The sequence below is a fragment of the Arachis duranensis genome, chromosome 1 (assembly GCF_000817695.3).
Source record: "Arachis duranensis cultivar V14167 chromosome 1, aradu.V14167.gnm2.J7QH, whole genome shotgun sequence".
In the NCBI taxonomy this organism is placed as follows: domain Eukaryota; kingdom Viridiplantae; phylum Streptophyta; class Magnoliopsida; order Fabales; family Fabaceae; genus Arachis; species Arachis duranensis.
Genome location: NC_029772.3, coordinates 104,222,292 through 104,246,531, shown reverse-complemented (window position 1 = coordinate 104,246,531; position 24,240 = coordinate 104,222,292). Strand labels below are relative to the sequence as shown.

The 24,240-nt window shown below is 31.9% G+C and overlaps 1 protein-coding gene across 1 annotated transcript; it reads right to left on the bottom strand.

Moving 5' to 3' along the window:
• Positions 1 to 2,822: 2,822 nt before the first annotated feature.
• On the bottom strand, positions 2,823 to 7,027 carry LOC107468284 (protein IMPAIRED IN BABA-INDUCED STERILITY 1). Its single transcript, XM_016087549.3, has 9 exons — positions 6,871 to 7,027; positions 6,207 to 6,491; positions 5,804 to 6,121; positions 5,183 to 5,410; positions 4,856 to 4,953; positions 4,474 to 4,561; positions 3,823 to 4,365; positions 3,404 to 3,536; positions 2,823 to 3,279 (listed from the first exon to the last, which is right to left on the bottom strand). The coding sequence occupies exons 2-9, from the start codon at positions 6,375 to 6,377 to the stop codon at positions 3,260 to 3,262; spliced, it is 1,599 nt and encodes a 532-aa protein (XP_015943035.1). The 5' UTR covers positions 6,378 to 6,491; positions 6,871 to 7,027; the 3' UTR covers positions 2,823 to 3,259.
• Between the last annotated feature and the right edge of the window lie 17,213 nt (positions 7,028 to 24,240).

Below are 24,240 nucleotides of genomic sequence, written 5' to 3'. Positions count from 1 at the left end.
AAATACTATTCCTGTTGAAAAAGACATAGTAGAGACACCTGTAGTTGTCCAAAATTCTGATATAATGTTAACGCCAGAAGACGTTCAGGTACCTGAAAATTGTGAAAATGACGAGTTCTTAATAAATTATGTCTTTACAGGAGAGAAATGGGACCGAAATAAGACAATTGTCAATGAAATATTTGCATATAATGTGGCATTAGATATCATGCATGAAAGTAAGGATCTTGAGCCAAGATCAGTCGAAGAATGTCGACAAAGGAATGATTGGCCAAAATGGAAAGAAGCCATGAAGGCTGAATTAGACTCACTTGCAAAATGTGAAGTCTTTGGACCTGTAGTCCGTACACCAAAAGATGTAAAAACTGTTGGATACCGGTGGGTATTTGTGAGAAAACGAAATGAGAAAAATAAAGTTGTGCGCTATAAAGCCCGACTTGTGGCACAAGATTTTTCACAAAGGTCCGGTATAGATTATGAAGAAACATATTCCCCTGTAGTGGATGCGATAACATTGCGTTATTTGGTCAGTTTATCTGCATATCATAAACTGCATATGCATTTAATGGATGTGGTAACAACCTATTTGTACGGCTCATTAGATCGTGATATCTATATGAAAGTCCCTGAAGGATTAAAGATATCTAAACCATCCAGTGAATATTCACAAGGGTTATACTCAGTTAAATTGCAAAGATCTTTATATGGTTTAAAGCAATCTGGACGAATGTGGTATAATCGTCTTACTGAGTATCTGGCCAAAAACGGATTCAAGAATGATGATATCTATCCATGTGTTTTCATAAAGAAAACCATATTTGGATTCATTATAATTGCTGTGTATGTTGATGATTTAAATATCATTGGGACTCCTGAAGAGATTCTGACAATTATAAAAACTCTGAAAGAAGAGTTTGAGATGAAAGATCTTGGAAGGACTAAATTTTGTCTTGGCCTGCAGATCGAGCATACAAAAAATGAGATCTTTATTCATCAAGCGACATACACAGAGAAGATCTTAAAAAGATTTTATATGGATAAGTCACATCCTTTGAGTACCCCAATGATCGTAAGATCTTTGGATATGAAAAAGGATCAATTCTGTCCTAAAGAAGAGAATGAAGATATTCTTGGTCCTGAAGTACCATATCTTAGTGCCATTGGAGCGCTAATGTATCTTGTCAATAATACGCGACCTGACATATCATTCGCGGTGAATTTACTAGCAAGATATAGTTCCTCTCCAACCAGAAGACATTGGAGTGGAATCAAACAAATCTTTCGATATCTTCATGGAACAGTTGATATGGGGTTGTTTTATCCCTATGGATCAAAGTCACAACTAGTTGGCTATGCAGATGCCGGATACTTGTCTGATCCACATAAAGGGAGATCTCAAACATGATACTTGTTTACATATGGTGGTATAGCTATATCATGGAGGTCCACGAAACAGACGATAGCAGCAACCTCCTCTAATCATGCTGAAATACTGGCGATTCATGAAGCTAGTCGCGAGTGTTTTTGGCTAAGGAGTGTGGTCCAATATATTCTGTCATCATGTGGACTGATTGATCAGAAGATAGCTCCAACTGTCCTGTTTGAAGATAATACAGCATGTATTGCTCAACTTAAAGGTGGATATATCAAAGGTGATAGAACAAAGCATATTTCTCCCAAATTTTTCTTCACTCATGATTGATGTCCAACAGATCCGCTCAAGTGACAATCTGGCAGATTTATTCACAAAGTCACTCCCAAAATCCTCCTTTGAAAGATTGGTACATGAGATTGGGATGCGTCAATTTCGAGATGTTAAATGATGTCGACAAGAGGGGGAGACTGTACTCTTTTTTTCTTGGTCAAGTTTTTTCCCATTGGATTTTTCTTGACAAGGTTTTTAATGAGGCAGTCCCTATCACTAAAGGATATTGTACTCTTTTTCCTTCACTAAGGTTTTTTTTTCCCACTGGGTTTTTCTTTAGTAAGGTTTTAACGAGGCAATAATCCTAAATGAGCATCCAAGAGAGAGTGTTGTGATAAGGATGGAATGAATGCCCATTTATTAATGTAGGCGGCTGAGCTTTTCAAAGTTTAAACTGAGAATTCATGAAGGTTGACTATTTGAATTTGTGTATCTATAAATAGAGGATTTGTCACGTAACATACACAGCAATAAACAAATCACTTCTCTATCTTTATATTAAACTTTTCTCCTCCCTCTTTCATACGCTACTAATATATAATAGCAATAAATATATAAGTTTCTTCTATTATTATATTACGATAATTATATTGGTAAATATCAAAACTAGAGTCTTCTATATATACTTATTTACTTTATATATTATATCTTCATTAGTTATTTATTTATTTTACAACAAAAACCAGTTGTTTTTGAAATATATTGATAAAATAAAAGAGATAGAGAAAATCAATTGTGCCTCTGTCATAAATCCTATGAGATGTTTACAATTTTGTCACTTATAATTATAAATTTAGCTTGTATATTAAACTAAAAAGAAAGTAAGTAGTATTTAGAATTTAAAATTGCATGTATTAATTCAAAAAATCTCTAGCCTTATATTTAATGTTGGTTTTTTGAACATTAACTCAATACATAATAAGCTAAGAAAAGAAAACCGAGTTTTAAAAAGCCAACAGTTGTAGCACTCATGGCTTATTAAGTACTTACTGAGTTGGTTAACATTTTAGGTTGCTTAGGGTGCATGGATTGGATATATTGATTATTCAGGAAAAGACATTACCTGGATCTTTGAACTCTGGAACAACAAAAGAAACATTAGGCATTTGGAACCTGCTTAGTAGGAATGCATTTTTCCCTTTTCTGAAAAACTATATCTGATTCCTTTGAAGCCTAAAACACAGTGAAAAAATGACTATACTTACAAATAGACAAGGATTAGTAAGTAACTAGTGGAAGGGATGAAATTCAGATCATACATAAATAAATTTAATATATTATGGCCAAAAATAGATGATTCGTGTGATCAAAAACTTCTTCTCTCATTCTTTTTTTCACTGGCTTTCTGATTTCTGCACATACAAAGCTGAAAGGGCTACATTCTTCATATTGTTGAGTTTCGCGGTTTATAGGCAAAAACTCATGCTGCTGAATCTTGTAGCTCACAGCATTGTGCTTTAGAGAAAGGAGATGGCCCTCTTGGAAGAACTTCTATCATTTTTGTAGCGCTCGAGGGTTTTATATTCTTCATGCATGAATATCGATGCAGTTTCTTTACTTCCCATTCTTCTTATCTGCAACACACTCAACCATTTTATCTTCATTTAATGATTTCAACAAGTCTAAGCACAACTACACAAAACATACTGCAGTTTTGTATTGTAACTATCAGCTATCAGCTTGAAACTGCTGTAATACCTTTCTGAAACCACGATCGCCGGACAGTACGCCGTATGTGTCGCTCATGTCTTTCTAAGATCTCATCGACGGTGTGCATTTGAGATATTAAGGGTCCTGAAAAATCAACTGTGTCTCCTTGGTCCTGTGAACTCTGTAATGAAGGAAGTAAATGAAAATAAAGTCTCAGCAAGGATGCATAAATTGCATAAAGCTAAAACAAAACAATGCTTGATCCATTTATGCTCTTGAGAAAAACAAAATTTCTCTTTGAAGTCAAATAATTGCCTAGCGTCTAGCATTACAAGTTCCAAATTTCATATAGATCAGATAGTAAAAATCACCTTATCAATGAAAACAGAACAAGATAATGTAATATCTCAGTCACATAATTCTATCCTAATCTTATCAATGAAGCTGGAAAACTGAAAGTAACTTACCAGGTTACTTCTCTTGGATAATGAGTCTTCTCTGTGATAAAGTGTCATAGATAGTTCTTGTGAATGGTACTCATCAGAAGTATCAAATGAGTCGGGACGATCAAACTTATTCCACTGGTTCTGCATTACAAGCTTAGAAATTTCAAGTAGATCACGGCCCCTAGAGTTGGAGCGTCCTCCACAGAATTCCTTGTTTTCATAGTTTCTGGATTCAGAATTATTCCTTGAAGTTACTGTCGAAGTTTCTAAGGAATTATACAAGTGCCCTCTTGAAATTGATCGAGAATGTGCTCTAATTGAGGTGTCATCTTTACGCCTTTTCGCCCATGCAAAGCCACTTGATTTTGAAACTTGCAATGGTCCTGGAAAGGGAATATCTACTTTTGTTTCATCCTTCATATGGGAACCATCTTGTTCTTGTGGTTTATCACTAGATAGCTTTGGTGCCTCCTCATCTATGTCAATGTTCTCTTCTTTAAGGACTTGGCAAGAGCTATCATCAACTTTTTGTCTTTGGGAAGTTTGAATTTGACTTGTCAAATCCTATGGGAGAAGAATAAGAGCTAAAGTAAGATTCTGATTATGATAATTAAAAGATTGGCATATTCATAAGGAACAAAATGATGCAGAGGGAGAGGAAGCAGGAGAGACCTCAGCTGGGGCTAATTTACTGAGTGCTAGTGGCTTTCTTGATGGTTTTCGTGATTCTGCTCTACAAGCTCGGCCGCTAATCTTTTTCCTGGATGTTCAACACTAAATGAATCCATGAAAACATTGCAACTAATATTTGAAAAATTGAAACTTAAAAGAATGAATTTGTTATGCTCACTATTGTAAAAAAGGTTCCAAATACTTTTTTATAGTCAATTTGGTGTACCGTTAAAAGTTGGAGTGAAAAATCCAGGGATTAACATATCTTAACAACATTTCAAGACACACAAACCTATTTCTAGAGACACCAGATGATGTGTGATAATTTTAGCCTGCTTTTGCCAATAAATCTGCATAAATAGAAAGTTAAAATGATTTTCACCTTTTTGACTCCTCCTGGTGCTTTGCGTCAATCTCCTTGCTAGGTGGGTATATTGGCATGCTTGATGGATCACATGCATATGGTTTTGTTTTGAAGTACTGAAAGTGATACTTTGTTATCAGAAAAACTTGCATAGTCCAAAATCAATGCTTCAACAATGCATGGTGGCACAATAGAAAATTAAAAAAGTTGCCAAGTATTGTCAAACCCAAAGGAGCTTACTTAGTTGTTCAAAGGAGTGTTTTCCAAATAATCACTGCGAAAGAATAACCTTTCGGCAATTTACAACAAATACAAAGCTAACTCTGTACAGCTTAGCTAACTAACCTCTGATGAGAGAGCAGATGTGGCAGTCCCACGTTTGCTCGGTTGGACAGAAAGAAGCGTTTGTAGCACATTTATGCTGGTCGCAGGCAAATCTTTAAACGTCTCCCAGAGGCTACTATCGTATGGTTGTTGTGGCTTGAACAAAGTTGCATGAGGAAGTTTGGTCTTTTTCCAGTAGTCATCAGGTGGAGAGCCGCAGAGCTTGAAGATTTTATGCAATTGTTCAACCTGCATAAAAAAAAAAAAGAAGAAATAGTTTACATGTGTTTCAGAAGCAGTGTCAAGCAAAAAAATTGGAGTTACCATTCCCGGTTAATTCCGTTTATTATTCATAACCTTGTTAAAACTCAACCTATTTCATTTGATTCCACTCTCCGAGTACATGGAATTAATTTTGAAATTTAGAAAGCAAGTTGGATATAGTAATTTCTTCCTTTTGCCTAAACAATGAATAGAGCTCAAATCAGATTTTAAGCACCAGTTCATGACATGTGTTTCGTCTTTCCCCCCTTCATTCAACTTTCAGACTAGTTCTAATACATCTCACAAAAGGCGAATCCTCAGACAAAATATTAAACAAGGAAGGAAAAGAATTCCATACTTTTTGAAAAAGGTTACTACCTCAGTTCTTCCCTGAAGTATAGGCTTTCCAATAAGTAGCTCTGCAAATACACAGCCAACACTCCAGAGATCCACAGATGGGCTATAATCTGTCGAGCCGAGCAAGAGTTCTGGCGGACGGTACCACAAGGTGACAACACGACTTGTGAGGGGCTGCTTGTTTCCTGAATTGCACCAGTTTGCCAATCCAAAATCTGCCACCTTCAATATGCCTTCATCATTCACCAAAAGATTCGATCCCTTGATGTCTCGGTGCATCACACCCTTCGAGTGACAATGCTCAAGACCAGATAACAACTGTTTCATGTAGCATTTAATCTGCACAACAACAAATTGTGTCCTTTCAATAAAGACAAGAAGCAAATTGGAACTCAGTTCCAGAAATTAGCACTAACACAAATACCTGTGATTCACTAAACTTGATTTCTGGTCTAGACAATAGCCCTGTGATGTCATGTTGCATGTACTCAAACACAAGGTAGATGCTACAAGACAACCTGGAAGTAATCAAGCCCTCCAATTTGATGATGTTGGGATGATCAAGCCTTCTTAGAATCATTATCTCCCGCGCCATAAACCGGACGCTCTCTGGCTCGAAATTGTCAAACCTGACCTTCTTCAGAGCCACTATCTTCCCAGTCTCAAGCTCCTTTGCTCTGAAAACACTACTATATGTACCCTGCCCAATCTATCATTACAAAAAGAAAGCCAATTTTCAGAATAGTTACAGCATTGGCAGAAAAAGGAGCATTTTCAGAAACAACTCAGATATTCAAAATTCAAGTGTTAAGATTTTCCCAAATTACTATGTGTTAGCTAATAAAATAATCCTATTGATAATTCATGTTTAAGATTTTATTTAAGCAACATAGGTCAGATATAAATACTAAGTGCTTTAGTAATTTTCTCTTTGGAACAATAAATTATTTGACAGATGAGAGATTGAATTATGGTTATGCTACTTGTTCCCAGCAATTAAGTCATAAATTCGACAATGCAGCCCAATTAAACAAGTAAAGAAATAAAAAGAATGATAGGCTGAGAGGGATGAAGAAGTAGGAAGGAACCTTCTCAAGCTTCTCAAATGCATCAGCACGGAGGGGAACCCAACCCTGAATGGCCTCAGCGGCGACGGAGCTAAGCCAAGCGGGCCAACCGGCGGCCGCCTGCTCACCTTCGACGTACTTTTGCAAATTGCCGACCAGCCTGAAGCTGGAGGAGTCCCCCCGCCGGCGTGACGGACACCCCTTGCTTGACCACCACGCAGCCCATGAGGAGCTAAACTTGCTTCATTTTGGAAGTAAAGAGCTTTGCAGCAGCAGTTCATATGCCATTCTTGATTTCGCTTTCAGTGTTTTTTGTTTCCGCCAATTGCGGCCTTCTTTATCGACTCTTACATCACCGAAATCAGCGGAAAATATATCATTGTTTTTTTGCTCTCTCTGTTAGTCTTCTTTCTTTCTTTCTTTCTTTTGACAAATGCAATGCACAATTCATTGATTTAGTTATAAATGTTATATACTGGTATTCTGGGAAGGGGTTCGTTTGCTTTATGGTTTTCGCTTCTGATTTCGTTATGGGATGACTATTATTTATATTTAACTAATTTAAATACATATTTATATTTTAATTATTATTATTTTTGTATACGAATATGTTCATGTAATAAATAATTTTTTAGTTTTTCTCATTGTTTATGAATCACTTTTATTATAGAAGTAAAGTGCATATCACTTTTTTTTCCTTGTTATTATTAGTTGGTTTGTGTGAGTGGCATTGTTGAAAAGTGCATGGAATTGGATTGGGATATGTGTATGGAGATTTGTTTCGTTATTTAGTTTTGGTGACATGATCAATCATTATGGCTAAATGGTATTGGTTCATTGTTTGTGTGTTGTGATGCTTTATAGTTAATAAGTCTGTCTATCTAGGTAGTATGTGTGTAATTGGGTATATAAAATCTCCACTTTCTTTGTATTTAAGATTTGTTGATAGGAGATATTCTTTCTTTTTCCATACTTCATGCAACACCTCTCCCTTGCGTGGGGACACCCCAATCAGTAGTGGAAGGACTAAGGAGAAAGATGAAATCAATTAAAAAAATAAGTGTTTAAACTTGAGATAAAAAAAAAAAACAACAAATCTAACTAGAACCTTTTTCGCTATTGAATGTCTTGGTAAATTTTTAAGTTGTGTCAAAAGATCAAAGAATTTTAGCTAAGTTTATCATTCTCACATGCCTTAATAATTTTGTCATGTTTACTTTCACATCTTTTGTAGACTATAGTCCAAGCATTATTAGCTTGACAGGTAGAGGTAGTAATGGGGCAGGCACCTCCATGCTTACAAAATTCTTCATGGTTTGACACTATTTAAATAAAAAAATTCAGATATTATATTATTGGCTATCTTCATATCCTACATTTTGATATATTGACCACAGTTCTCATCTTTTGTGGAGATAATGTTATAGAATGTTGGATATAATATATTTCTGAGTAGATAGATAAGAGTCCCCATTTTGAGACCATCATTGAAGACATTAGTTATAACTTTACTATTTTAATTTGATTAATCTTGTGAATGGGTATTTCATATTTGTATGTGTTAGTTGATATAAGAATAAGAAAGGTTGATGTTTAATTAATTAATAATGGTTCTTTCCTGTATTAGTACATTGAAATTTTCTATCAAAGATAGTGCTTTTATTTAAAAAAAAAAAAAACTTGATGTATTAATTTCTGAGTTGAGTGAAAGAAGCTTCATGATGATGTGTGTGATGCATTAACCCTATCTACCTTATTAATATTGTCTCTACCTTATTTTCAGAATGTTGTTTTCTCACTAACCTCTGAAAAAGGGAAAACATAATGCAAGTTGCAACCCCACTATCTTCCTTTTTCTTTTCTTTTTTTCCTTTTTTTTTTTGGGTTTTTTTGTCTGTGGGAAAAGGAAATGATAGGGTCTAAAATGCGCCAAGCCTCTAGCAATTGTGCTAAGCATTATCATTGCAATTATGTAAAATATATGCTGTTTATAGGCTCCATGGAATCCTAGAGATAACAAGTTATGATGTTAATTGTTAACATAATAAATTTGTATTTGTTAAGTGTCCCAAAATAAATAAAAATAAAATAAAAAATATTTGTGTTTCTATGTATAAAGTATGGTATCTTTTATGTCTTATAGTGTCCTAATAAAAAATAAAGAATTTTTCTCTCGACACACTTAAATATTATTATGTGTCTGTTTGTCTAACTTTAATATATATGTATTGTTGAAATGAGTTTAAAAATAGTATATATTATTATTTATTAAAATAAAAAATTATTTTAAATACTTTATATAATTAAAAAATCAAAAAATACTTATATTTTATATATATATTATGTCTCCGTATCTTATAAAAAATTAAAATTTATGTATCTATATATTTTTGTATCGTGTCATGTTCCGTATTTATGTCAGTGTCTATGCATCATAGATTTCTATGTTTGTTGTTCTTAGATTTTGGGTTGAATTTTTTTTATCTAAAATTTTAAATACTTTATATGTCATTTTCTCAAAACTCACTATTTTTATGTATTTTTGTCCTAAGTTGATAAACAGTGGTAATTGGAACAAATTTTGAATCTTCCCTGCTTTTGCAAGTCTTCGTTATTATTCACTTAAATCATGTTTTAGTGGAGTTAGTGCAGTAGGATACTAATCTGGTAATAATTTTGTCAGTGAACCATTTCCTCAATCCAAAGGAAAGGCCATAGTAAATCTCAAGTGTATTATTAATTGTAAATTTGCAATGCAAGAATCCCCACAAAGCTGACCAATAGTCTTTTTTTTCCCCCTTTCATTTTAAAATTCTTTTTACCCACTTTTGTTATAATGAAATATTAAAGATTTAAAGGTGCAGCATGAGTTCTCTAGTACATGTGGTGTTATGTGTCGGCACTTATAAATTTATTTATAATTTTATATATTATTTTATTATAATTGAAATTCAATTTTCAAAACTTTAATAATAAATCTCTTTCAAACAAGGAAGAACTTAAAAAAGATGAATCTGATAATGATAACAATAATAATAAAAATCCATAGTTGCTTCCTCGAGCCTCCCGTGATCATACTCAATGCGTTTTGAAAACAAAGGTATAATTTATGACAAAATAGTTTCGGGTAAAAAAGCTTTAATTTTTTCAATATATTTAGTGCATACAAAATCTTTAAATTAAAATATTTTTGAAAATATTCTTAAAGGTGAAAACTCAAGTGCAGTCAACTTCATGTAAAGTTGACTATACCTAAATTTTCATCTAACGACTTTTAATTATTAACTTCATGTGAAGTTGATTATACTTGAATTTTCACCGTTCTTAAAAGACTTATTAAAAGAAAAACATTATTATTATTATTATGCCCTCCACCATGAATAATTCGAAATTCAAACACTTGACATTTGACAATGATGACAAAAGCTATATTAGTGCTACAAATAGACTCATTAATCGAGTTTTCATGCATTATCTGTGCAGCTTGAGAAAATGACAAGAAACAATTAAGAAAAAAGCGCTTGCACCAAACCAAGATTTAAAAAAAAAATTCGCCAAATCAACTATGATAATATGATGTATATATGTAAGGGCTTGTTTTGATGCAATTTTTAAAAAGGATTTTTTTTAATGATCTTTTTTAAAAGATTTTTTTATTAAAAGTAGAAGTGATTTTATGTTTGGATATTTTATATAATTTTTTTTATTTATTAATTATATTTAGATAAAATAAGATAAAAATATTTTTTTATTTGTTTATTATATAAAAAATATATATTTTTAAGGAAAAAAATTAAAAAAAAAAGATATAAATTAATATATATAATTTAATTTATTTTTAATATATATTTTATACTAGTAAAAGATATTTTATATTTTAAGATATATTTTATATTAGTAATTGATTTTAATATACACCTAAAATAGATGATAAAATAATTGTTTAATTAAGCAAACAAAATAAATGATTGAGCAAGATGCAGACCAAAATCCAAAAGAAAAGAAGTAACAACATTAAGTGTGATAGGTTGAACAAAGCATGTGAATTAATGGAGTCTGTAGTGATTAATTTCTCAAATCATTTGATGCTTGGTGGAGGGAATGCTTCACCTTCTAAATCTAATACACAAAAAGCAGACACCGAAAAGTGAATGGAAAAGCAATGAGTTATGAGTATGTAGTAGTAGTGATTAAAAGGAATAAAGAGTAAAGAAATGAAGAAGAAAAGATGGTGGTTGTGGTAGGTCAAAAGATTGGTTACAAAAGATGTCACTGTCCCAATTTGTCAACCACAAGTAGGGTTTATATGCTTTATAACTGTTGGTTTAGTTGGTGCTATAATAATGTTGACTCTATTCCGAGTTTCCGACATAGTGGAGAACATAACTATCTAGCAAAGTGAAATTATAAATAGCCATAGGTGTGTCATGGCTCGAGTTGAGTTAGATTTGAAATTAATAAGATTTTTTTAACGTGAATGTTCTAAAATATTTTAGAAGGTTTTAAAAAATTCTAAAAGATTCTAAAATTTTTTAAAAAATATAAAACATTTTAAAAGAATATGAATATACATAATAAAAGTGTCAAGAGTGATATAGAATGAAGGTCTATACATATTTAAATGAAAAAAATTACTAGTGACAGAATACCACAACACTAAGTGGACTGATCATTAAGATCAATGAAAACTCTCATGAAGATGTTTCTATTCGATTTTTTGCTTAAAAATGATTTTAAGGCAAGATGATAGTTAAAATATGAACACTAATTTATGTGTAATTTTATGAGAATAAATTAATTAAAGAAAGATTAAGAGAAAAATGGTAGATAAATTTGTGAGAAAAATATTTTTATTATTAATAAATAAACAACACAAAAATTAAAGATGTGAAATGATGGTGGAGAATAAGTGTTGAAACTTTCACTAATGTCACAAGAAGATGAATAAGCTCTTTTAAAATTAACAAAATTTAGGTAGAACTTGATGTAGAGTGTTCTAAATACTCAAGTGCTAATTTTATAAATTGTCTTGTTTGAAGTTGATCAACAAATGAAGAACAATGAGAAGAACTAGAAGAGAGCAAAGAAAAGAGATAACCTTACCAAGTTTTAGAGAAAAAAAAAGGTTCTTTTTGAATAGTTGGTTGAAATTTTTTTTATAGTCTCAAGTCATTTTAGAAGGAAAATACATTGTCCAATAGTTATAATGTCATATCTAAGGGTAATTAGCAAAAAGTGTCTTAGAGTGTTCTCATTATTTTAAGTTTTTTAACAAAAAATAGAGATAGGAAGGAAGTTGATCTCCACAAGTTAAGGTAGTAGTTTTGATACTGCTTCGAGTGGTCGTATCAAAGAAGTGTTCAGATAAAATAGTGTTCATGATATGTGACATTAGTGAATGGACATCTAGTTTGGTTCATTTTTAATTAAATGACATTCTCTATATCAAAATGACATTTATTTCCACCAATTTAGCTCCTAATTAAAGAGAAATTCAACTTTTTAGAGTGTTCTTTTTGGGTTTCTTTTTTTTTTTGTCCCAACACCTATAAAAAAAAATTTTACTCTTTTTTTTGTCATATTTTAAGTCATCTTAAAATCATTCATACATAATTAATTTTTATTTTTGGTATACAATCATAATTATGTATTCATAAAAAAATAATAAAAATATTATTGTGTATAGAATTTGAATGTTAATAGAGAAAATAAATAAATAATTAAAAGTAGATTCAATTTTTTTTTTTACATTTTTTGATAAAGAACAAAAAAAGATTTGTTTTAAAATTCTTTTATATAAAAAAGGATGAAACTTACATTTTTTTTTACTTTGTTATGAGTTTTTAAGTTTGAATAAAATACCTCATTTTGGAAAGATAAGGAGAAGAAAATAAGAAAATAAGCGAAAGGAGCATTTTCACTTTTTTTTTTCTACCTCTTCTAGGATAAAGAATAATTTTACATTTTCCTTTATTTGTCTTCAAATTTGGTAAGTATTTTTTTTCTGCTTCTTTTTTATTTCTTTTTTTTAGGTTTATTATTTTTTTTATTTTTTATTTTTTTTCTTATTACCATACGTTGTGAATATTTCTTTTTTTAAAAAATTTTTAGTACTCTGAATTATTTTTCTTGTATTTTTATATTCTTAGTATTCTTTAGTTTTTGTTGCTACTTCTTTAATATTTTCAATACCACTACAATATTTTTAATTTATGGTCACGATTTTTTTGGTTAAGTTTGAAAACTGTGGTCATAGTTTTTTTCCATGACCTAAAAAATACCTATGGTCACAGTTTTTTAGAAAAAGGTAATCTAAAAGAATTTATGGTCACAATTTTGGAGGTGAGTTAAAAGAATCTATGGTTACGGTTTTAAAGAGTGACCTAAAAGGGTTTATGATCACGGTTTTTTAAAAAAGAGTGACCTAAAAGGATCTATAGTCACGGTTTTGCAAGTGACCTAAAAGGATCTATAGTTATGATTTTTCAGAAAAAGATGACCTAAAAGGGTCTATAGTCACATTTTTTTAGGGTAACTTAAAGGGATCTATGATCACAATTTTGAAGAGTGACCTAAAAGGGTCTATGGTTACGGTTTTATAAAAGGGTAATCTAAAAAGGGTCTATGGTCACAGTTTGGGAAGGTAACCTAAAGGGATTTATGGTCACAGTTTTAAAGAGTGACCTAAAAGGGTCCATGGTCATGGTTTTGGAGGATGACTTAAAGAGATTTATGATCACGATTTTGAAGAGTAACTTAAAAGGATCTATGGTCACGGTTTCGAGGCGTGACCTAAAGAGATCTATAGTTATGATTTTAAATAGTGACTTAAAAGGGTATATAGTCACGATTTGAAAAAAATAATTACCAAAACGAGGTCTATGACCACAATTTTATTGCGTGAGCTAAAAAGCTCTATTGATATTAATTTGTAATTTGATAAATAAAATATTATGTATTTTTAAAATTTTATTGAGTTAATTTAGTCATAAATTATTTTTTAATCCCATATTTTAATCTAATAAATTAATTTAAAAACATATAAAAAGAATAATAATCATTTTTATGAAATTCGGCCGGTCGGACTGAGAATCCAGCCACATGGTCGTCAATCTGGGTTAAGTCATTATTTAAATCGGTTAAACAATTAATCTAGTCAACTTTAGTCAATTCCGATAAAATTCAGTCAAGTCCGTTCAAAATCGGTTTAAAACAACTTGGTCAAACCTAGTTAAACCCAATTAAACTAAAAAAAAAATTTTTATACAAATTTTTTTATTAAATATGTTAGGTAAATAAAACTAAATTATATTTACAACTCTAAAAAAATATTTTATTAGTTACAACATATTTTTTATTTCTATGATTGTTATTTTTTTTATAAATATTTAAAGAGTATAATAAATATAAACTAATTAATGGGTTATTAAAATTTAAAAATAATAATTAATTAAATACAAAATAAAACTAAAGAAAGAAGGCATTTATTATGAAAATAAAAAATAAAATTTTATATAATTATTTAATTATGACTGGTCAATCGGTTTAATTTGTGATCGACAGACTGAACTAATGATCTAATGATCCTATAGTCTGACCGGATTTATTATCAGTTCAGTTCCGATAACTATGATAATAACAAATTAAAAATAAAATAGAGAAAAAAATTAAAAATAATAAATAAAATAAAAAATTAAAAGTGTATTTTATTTTGTTATTGTTAAAGTCACAACCCCCTCCAAATTTTCTTCTCTCTGAGTTGAAAGAGAACCCTAACCTATCGCCACCGTCAAACTTTAGAATGTCACCACTATCGTTGCCGATAGTGATAACTAGTGGTTGCCGTCGTGGCCTCTTGAAGGTATGCTTGGCTCTCTTCTCTTAGATTCGATTCTTCTCGACATTGCCAGAAGGTCGATTCGGAGCTGTTGGTCATGATTTTGAAATAGAGTGACCATAGAATAAACTATGATCATTGTTTAAAACTAGGGTGACCATAGATTAGACTATGGTCACGATTTAAAACTAGGATGACCATAGAGTAAGTTATAGTTACGATTTTACAAAAGACTGCATGGTCACATTTTTAAAATAGCGTGATCTTAGAGTAAGCTACGATCACACTAAAACCTGACCATAGATTAGGTTATGGTCACGGTTTAAAACTAGGATGACCATAGAGTAAGTTATGATCACGATTTTAAAATAGTATGACCATAGATAAGCTACAGTCAAGCTAAAACTGTGACCATAGAGCAAGCTATGGTAGGTCACAGTTTTTACCCGTGACCTTAGAGTAATCTATAATCACAGTGTGGCCTAAAGTGTCAGATAAAAAATACTACAATCATGACCATAGATAAACGTGACTATAGATCTATGGCCACTCCAGAAAATTGTGACCTAAAATAAAAAATAGTAACCTATGGTCACCCTTTTTACTAGTTTTTACCGTGATCATAGACCAAATTTTTTGTAGTGTATTCTTCAATTTCTAGTTACTAGAATCTTGATAATGTTGGTACTCTTGATTTTTTGTGGTTGGAATTTTGATAATATTAGTACTCTTGTATTTTTTTTCTAAGATCTTGATAATGTTGGTACTCTTCAATTCTACTGCTAGATTTTGGGATTCATATATTCTTGATATCTATTCCCTTTGTGGTTGTTTTTTTAGGACTTTAGTTTCTAAAATTCACTGCTAAAGTAATGGATAATTGACTCAATTGATAGTTTGGGCACTGATTCTTCTATGAATGGTACATACAGCATTCCCCACGAGTATGCTATTAGATTCTCTTTGCCTCAACCTTGGGTTAAGCCATGAGAAAATAGAGTTACTTTATAGATTCTACGTTATAGATCCTCCTCTTATTAAAAAGTTTTTTTTTCTAGAACCTCCTTCTTCTAACTCATTATTAGGCACTAACAAAACTATTAAGCCTACCTTTGATTCTTTTGACCTAGAATTTTAGGTGAATTCATTGAACAACCTTCGTATCATATGGGTCATACTCTTTTTTGTTCTCGGTTGAAGCATCAAGAATTTCTATAGACTTCTTTCAAGTCTGAAGCAGCCATTCATGTTAATAAATTTTGGCATAATTGGTATTTGCAGTATTATTCGAGGAGGGTAGTGATTTTTTGAGGAGATTGAAATTTGTCGGTGTTAATGAAACTATCCAAACTTCTGCAGGTTGGTTATTTTCCATGACCTGTTATCATAACTGATTTTTATCATTTCTTCATTTTGTTGCTATGCATTGAAGAAAGAATAATTGTGTTTTTTCTTGGCTTGGGTGTACAATGAAATGGATATGATATGAGTTTGCTTTGACAGCGATGTTACTCTCATACTCACACCTTAACTTCTTGGGGGGGTGATTCACCCACTTTGAAAGATGTTGTGGTTCTTCTTTAATTGCTGGTGTTTGGCTATGTAGATCTCACCCTTCTTTGTCAAGATTCTGATTTGCTTAAACTAGCAAGACATCTTCAAAGTAGTTTAAGTGATGTTGGTTGTTATGCAAAAGAGTTATCCAAGAGTAGACATGTTGAGAATCGAAGCATCCTTCCAAAAATAAGCATCCAAAAACTCATTGTGGGTCCTCCAAGAACAAAGGGTAGTGCAGAAGCAGCCTCTCAAAAGAAGAAGGTTACCATTAAGTAATCCAATTCCAAATGGTCACACTATTTTTTTGGTGACTTTTTCAATGGTGAATTTGTCCCTACCCATATTGTTCTTTCAAAACTTAGAGAAGCTACTCTAGTGGCCTACTCGTTAAGTAAATATGTATTTTTGGAATTGACTGGTGAGTGTATGAGTCATGGCGTCTTTCTTTTATCTTGCTAGATCACTCAACGAGAACACCTCCCAATTGTTTCTCTCTATTTGGCCAGTTTGTTTTCGAGACTTGATCAATTGTCTAAGTAACTCAAAATTGCTCATGGTCACTTTTCGGTGTTGACTTTCATTGATAAAATATTTTTTCATGTAATACCCTACCACACAAAATCTTACTCTATAGTCGTAATTTAGAGGTGGTGAGGCATTATGACGGCTAAAAACAAAAATAGATACATATATTCGAAGAATAATAATATAACTAGTAGACTGTGAAGAAAGGATAAGAAAACAATAACCGCATCACTCACAAAGCATTAAAGATAAAAGTGTTAGATATATAACAAGAGGTATATATACAGAAGATTCAAAATAGATACATAATAAGTACTAGTCTCAACCTGCGAAGAAAAGGCCACGACTAGACAATATTACAACCCAAAGTACACCGGAATACATCCTATTTCTCCTTTCTCAAAAGCTCTAAGAGGTTTATACAAATACATATTCAAAAGTGGAGAATAAATATCTAAGTACAAAATGAAATTCATAAGACAAGTCTTCGCTTTCGCCAAAAGGAGTCATGCACACTCAGCGAGGTGCGTCACATCCTGTATCTGAAAAATCAACAATTTTCACAACGGGTGAGAACCTAAAGGTTCATAGTAGGGTAATAATTCAAAATAGAGACTACATAAAGCTATATGAACCCACTAGGCAATCCTAATCTCTAATTGCACAAGGTTCAAGCCAAAAGTCCTTTCTAATCCAAATAGGATAAACAAACTAAATCTCAGCTCTTTCCAACACCTCTCATCATCTCCAATTTCCAATATCATAGTAAACTAGTATTCAGTAATTAATTTAGTAATAGCAACACAAGTAATAAGATTTAACTACATTCAAGAGCAATTATAGCAAATATGACAATTAACAATTAGACAGAAATATTCACATAGGCAAACCAAGTACAATATGCACACTCAAACAATTTCACATAGATGCATATGATGCATGTCTGTCCTATTGGTCATGAGCTCACATGTCGATTAAACTACCAGAACCCGACACATCTGGTAGCTAACTCGAATATCATCTCTCTGTTATGTATCCACACTCTTGGGATAAAGTGTCTGCTGCACTCTTGGGACATAGTGTCCGCCACACTCTTGGAATACAGTGCCCGATACCTTTCCTGTGACATAGTGCTCTTACACTCTTGGAATATAGTATCCGCCACACTCTTGGAATATAGTGTCTGCCACACTTCTCAAACAAAGAGAAACTGTGATGCAACAAGAAAGGGAATCCTCAACCTAACTCGCCCACACCACCAACATAAATTAAATAGAAGTGAATCAGCAACCTTCCATCCAATTTTCTGATGTAACAAGTAAGGGAATCCTCAACTTCACTTGTCCACCACAACAAGAGAGGGAATCCTCAACCTTAACTTGTCTACCCATGAGCGAGAATGCGCCACCGTGCTTACAACATCACCACAATCACGAACAAGTAAGATAAAACCATGGACTTTGCTCGGAACCACAATCAAGCGAGACGACACTACTGTCCTTGCCCGGAAATAAATATCAACCAATACGCAAGCGGGATAACACCCAGACCTTGCCACAAAGAGCGAGACAAATCTCCATCCTTGCCAATCTAGTCATTTAGGCCATCAATCAATATCAATGTCTTTTAGCAATTTCATAAGCTATTAAACTCATTAACCCTAATTCATTATCAATTTATCAAATTTAGGTTCACTAACTCCAATTCATTATTAATTCATCAATTCCGTTATCTCGTGAGCGGGATAACACCACCGTCCTCACCACGGGCAGGACGAACCATCATCCCCATAACAACATCATCCGATTAACCAAGCGTTTATATGGGAATAATTTAATTCAATCCATTTAATTTACTTACACTTATTTTAGAGCCTAAAAAATGGTTATCGAACCTCATTTGGGGGGTTATATGGGGTTTACAATCGGAAAAGCTAAACAGTCATAAAAATAGAGTTTTTCAAGAAAACAGGATCTGTGCGCATGCACATCTTTGTGCATATGCAGTGATTAATAAACACTTCTCCTTGCATGCGTACGCACACCCCTGTGCATGTGCACGACTTGCAAAAATTTCTTGGTGTGCATACGCACACCGTCGTACGTATGCACGAGTTCTTGCAATCGTTCTGAGTAGTGCGCATGCATGTTCCTGTGCGTGTGCACACAGGCCAAGACTTTAGGTTTTCTACATAATCTCATATTTTAGTCTTTAGACCCTAATTTTCAATCTTCATAACTTCCTTTACAAAATTCAGTTTTTCTCCATTCTTTGACAATTTTAAAGTTCTTTTTACTAGCTTTAATTTAAGATAACTTTCATGTGATTTCAAGCTTCGAGCGCCAAGTTATGACCCGTCAAAGTTGGTCAAAATTCAGTTTTTATCCAAATTCACACAATTATCCATTTTTACCAATTCTCAATCCAATTCAGTTCAAAACCAACCCAAAGCCATTTCTAAGCATCCTTAGCACTTATTTATCAATTCATAACCATTCAACACCTAATCAACACAATTATGATTCAATTAATCATTTTCCAAAGTTTTTCATTAACAATCAATACCAACAATCCAATTATTCAATCAAATTCCACTAATTCAACAACAAATCACAACATGACAATTACCCAACTTACCATAACTTACCAAATAGCGGATACCTCACCCAATCACAGCATCTAGTCCAAATTTTCATTTCGTAGCCCTTCATAGACAATCATACCATAATCTTATGTAATGTCTATCAAAAACTAAAACCCATACCTCTTTGATAGTGGTTTCTCAACACTTGAATTCTTTCATTTCGGCCAATCCAAACTTCAACAAAAGCTTCGCAACCATACCAAGCCCCAATCACGTACCAAAATAACCAAACAATCCAAGCTACTCCATATAATCTAATTACATCAATTATTCAACAATTACACTAGAATTTTCACTCAAAATTAGGAATAATGAAGGGATTGAACTCTTTATCATGTACCACTCAATCTCAGGTCAAAAGCCTACTAAAAATTGTGCTTGTGCTTTTTCTAAAGTATCAAAATCACAATATTTTAACACCTCCAAATACAAACTCAAAATCAGAGAAGAAATAGAAAATGGAATAAGATTTTTAAAATTTCTTACTACAATAGCTAGATAGAAATGAAGAGGTAGTCGAGCTAAATGCATGGTCGCAAATGAGTCATCGGTCGGAGCTTCGGTTTGGATGTTATGTGGATTTAATTGTGATGGATGAATAGTATTTTAGAGCTCCAACTCTTCTTCTTTTCTCTCCATCCGTGGCTCTCTCACTCTCAATGAAGGGGGATACCTGAATTATGTTAAGTGATGGGGTCTTAAGCCTTAGGCTTGGGCTTTAGATCCAAGTGAAGACCCAATGCAATTTTTAACCCGTTTGGCCCCACCCTAGGGCTATCAAACGTGCTAACTCGACCCAATTAGGCCCAGCCTGTTAAGTCTGTGAGTTAAATGGGTTGGACCGTTTAAGCCCGAGAAATTTTCCAGCTTGGACCATTTCTGGTCAGTCCGATGGATTAAATGAGCTAGCCCGTTTATCCTTTTATTTTATTTTTTGAAAATATTTTGACAAAAAATATCACTTAGGTAAAAAAAACCTTTAAAAAATAATATTTTTTAGTTGATGGGTCAGATTTTTGGGTCGCATAAGAAAAATATCGGCTAAAAGTGCTATTTTTTTGAAAAAATATAAAAAAATAAACAGGCCACCCGTTTAGCCAGCGGGCTAGCCCGTTTAACCCGTCCTTTTTTTTCGGGTTAATCGGGCTCAGCTCGAAATTTAAACGGGCTTAATTTTGGATGCAAAGTCCATCCATTTAAATGGGTAAACTGGCTGACTCGATGGGTTTGACTCATTTTGACGGCCCTACCTCATCCGGGGTCAAAACCTTTAAGATAAGTGTCTAAATTTTCGTTCTAAATATTTTTCTTGTCATTTTCACAGTTTTAATTTTCTCACATGCAGTATCAGACAAAGTTAAATTGGTATAGTTAATGTTAACGTCGGTATGCGTTTTTTCACAATTAATTATATTTTTGTGCTCAATTCTATTTTCAAAGTTAAATTTTCATCGGTAAATCCCGAATTTATAAATCTTTAATTTCTTAACCTTTTTTACTTATAATTAATTTATTATTAATTATTATTTATATGAGTTTTACACTTCAACTCTTATTTTTGAGCAATTTTCTCAATTTGCTCCCACCCGTAATCTTCCCACAATTCTTCTAGATAAAAAGCAGGGACAGTTCTAGGTGTGTAGTTGGGGGACAAGCACTCTCACTACAATTTGAAATTTTCTTGAGTAGTATATGATAGTAATATTTATTTGTCCTGATTAACTTATTAAATGTGACTTTACAATAACTTTTTACTCAATTTTTAGTATTTAACAGTCATTTTAAGAACTTTATATTAGATATTCGTTAGAATAATCGATTCTCAAATTTAAACGAGATTGATATTCTTTATTAGAATTTGATTTAAAAGAGTATTATTTATCTTCTTTTGAAATTAATTTTAGTTTTACATAGTAACTACATTAATTGAAAGAACTTGTCTTGTTATGAATATTAATAAGAGTCATTTTCTAATTGTATTGGAAAGTGAATTTTTAAATAATTATTTAGTGATATATATAGAAAGAGAAAAATTTCAATTGTATTGTCAAGAAAAAGATTGCTTTATCTTTTTAAAATATAAAACCTAAAGAAATATAATTTTTAATTATAATTATTTTTTAAATTACTATTTTAGTGTTTTAATTTATAAATTAGATATTTTGAAAACTACTCATATTTTACAATAATAAAATATAATCATAACAACAATCATACTAAATGTACATAAAAAATAATAATCTGTATAAAATATATATTAAAAAATAAAATATACATTGAAAATAAGTTAAATAATACATATATTTATCATGTTATATAAACTTTTTTCACAGTCAAAATTTTTTAGATTTGTCACTGACAAAAAAAAAAGTCTTCATACTTGGACTTGGGGTTCTGCTCATCCTTCTAGACCTTTAGAGGATATTATTAATTTGGAGGAAAAAATTTTATTTTCACCCATACACAAGCTTTTTTCATCCTAGTGCATCAGATTTTGAGAATGACCGTAATGACATTTTTACTGCCAATGAGAGTTCCTATGACTTTTTGCTATTGTATACTTCTCCTACTCCTTTTTCTAGTTTGGTTGTTATGGATAGAGACTCTTTTTTTGGAGCTTTGATTTATCCAGTCATTTATCATTTTGATAGGATAGGTCGCTAACTAGTGTGGGACTAAGATTCAAAAAATATGGAGCAAATCTTTTCTCTATGAAAAATTAAAGGAACAGGTTTTATATCAAAATAAACTTCTAAAGTACAATCTTTATTTAGTTGTTCCTTCTAATAAGATTGGAGGAGTTACAATGAAATATATGAATTATCTTAAGCATATGAAAAAGTACATTAGAGTATTAGAATATACGAGGGTACCTCTATTGCATATGTCAAATAATTTGTTTCAGTTTTGAACTTTTGATCAAGGATCTATATTTTATGATTAGCAACCTCTCTCTTTCGACTATTGGAAGTAATATTTTTTTGTTGGTTATTGTTTTATTTTTTTTCTTTCTTTTGTACTTTATGTCTCCGAATGTTGTGTCTTTCATGATGGTGTTTTAGAGATTTGGACGACAGATGTTACAAACTTTTACTTTTTTCAGAGATAAAATTTGACTATTTCATTGTTATTGCTGAAGTGGCTAAGTAGGATAAAGTGTAGGATTCAAATGTCAAAGTTGTAATGATATCTCCTAAGAAACCACTTAAATCTTCCCTTGATACAACCCTTTTACAAGTTTCTACTAGTTCGAGGGTTTCTCCTTTTTCGGCAACCAAAGACAAGAGTTCTTTTACTACTAATTGCTTCATTAAGTCATCACAGTCTGCTGTTAAGGATGTCTCTAGCTTGTCTGTGGGCTATAAAACATAGGTCTCATTGTCTTTTGGATAAGATGAAGACAGTTCTTAATGCACTTTCTAATCCAGTAAATGTGAATGATGTGAGTTCCCAAGACGAGATCAGTGGAGACTTTTCTAGTTCATATATTATTGAAAATGTCTCTGGTGAGGATACTATCCAAAATGCTCCTCAAAATAGCTCTCAAGTAGTCGTAAGTAGTAAGAACGATGTTGGCATTGAACCAGGTGTTACTTGTCAAAGGAAGCTTGCTGAAAGTGATTCTACACCTATCTAAATGGTATTTGCTGGTGCAGGTATTGTTATCTTTCTCTATTCTTTTTCTTTTCAGAATATAATATATACATACTCGTGTAGAACCTTCAGCTAGTGCTTCTTTTGCTGTGTATCATTCTTTTTATGTTTATTTTTCTATTACAAGTTACAACAGAATTTTACAAGTTTTTGACAAGATAAATGTATTTTTTTACTTGTTTGTTTTGCTTGCCAGCTTCTTCTCATGATGAGTTTGAATATTTCTATGATGATGTGAATGTATTGTTATTTGAGATTGCATCTTAAAACCCTTTCTTCATGCCTCTTAGTGATCTCAACTATTTTTTCAAAAAATTTTGGTATCAAATTTTTTTTAGACGCATGGACATTCTTTACTTCGAACACCCTTGCAGACATGTGCGTTGAGATATGGTAAAAAAAAAAATCTAAATAACTTTAAGTTATTTAAATGTATTTGTCCTTTGCTTGAGAATATTTCTTCTAAATTGAAGCCTTCATTTGGGATACTTGACTTTGTATAATTTTTGTCTAAAAAGTATCATACCATTTCTTTCGGTATTTCTGCTCTTCAAGAAAAAGTTGACAAATTTATATTTAAATTGGACACCATAAAAGTTAAGTTAGCTATGTAAGCCTGGAACAAGAGCAATCGGCCAAACTTAAGGAGGTTGTTTCTTCTCTGATATTTTATAGAGATATTTTGTAGCTGCTATAGTTTTTCATCTCTTTATTTTGTTTAAGAGGTAAGACTTTGACAAAGTATACTTTTTGTTTTGTTGCCTCTATGACTTTTATTGTTACACATCTTTTTGGGTGTCATGTTTTTTCTTTTGTTTAATACTATGCATATTCTTTTAAGGAGTTTTATTTTCTTTGTTTGCTTATGTGATCAATTTATTTTGGATATACATATTTTGCTTTCCCAAGAAATAAGGTATTGTTATGAGAAAACCTAAATTGTTTATTACTGTTTATTTTTTTAGACTTTCTTTTTTAAAGGCAAAAAATTGAAGATACCTAAAATTTTTTTGCCCTATTATTGCTTTTTTTTTTAAAAAAAATTCACATAGTAGACCATCTCATTTTCTAAAAATATTTTGTATTAAAATTTTCTTAACATGCATTATTTACAACATTTGGATACATAATTGCTAAGAACATTCTTCCATGCATTGCATGATGTTCTCAAAAT

Coding starts and splice junctions, on each gene's coding strand:
- LOC107468284 (XM_016087549.3), bottom strand. CDS start 6,377: ATGGCGCGGGAGATAATGATTCTAAGAAGGCTTGATCATCCCAACATC. Junction 5,411..5,803: donor TACTTCAGGGAAGAACTGAG/GTAGTAACCTTT, acceptor TTTTTTATGCAG/GTTGAACAATTGCATAAAAT. Junction 4,562..4,855: donor CACCAGGAGGAGTCAAAAAG/GTGAAAATCATT, acceptor TTGAACATCCAG/GAAAAAGATTAGCGGCCGAG.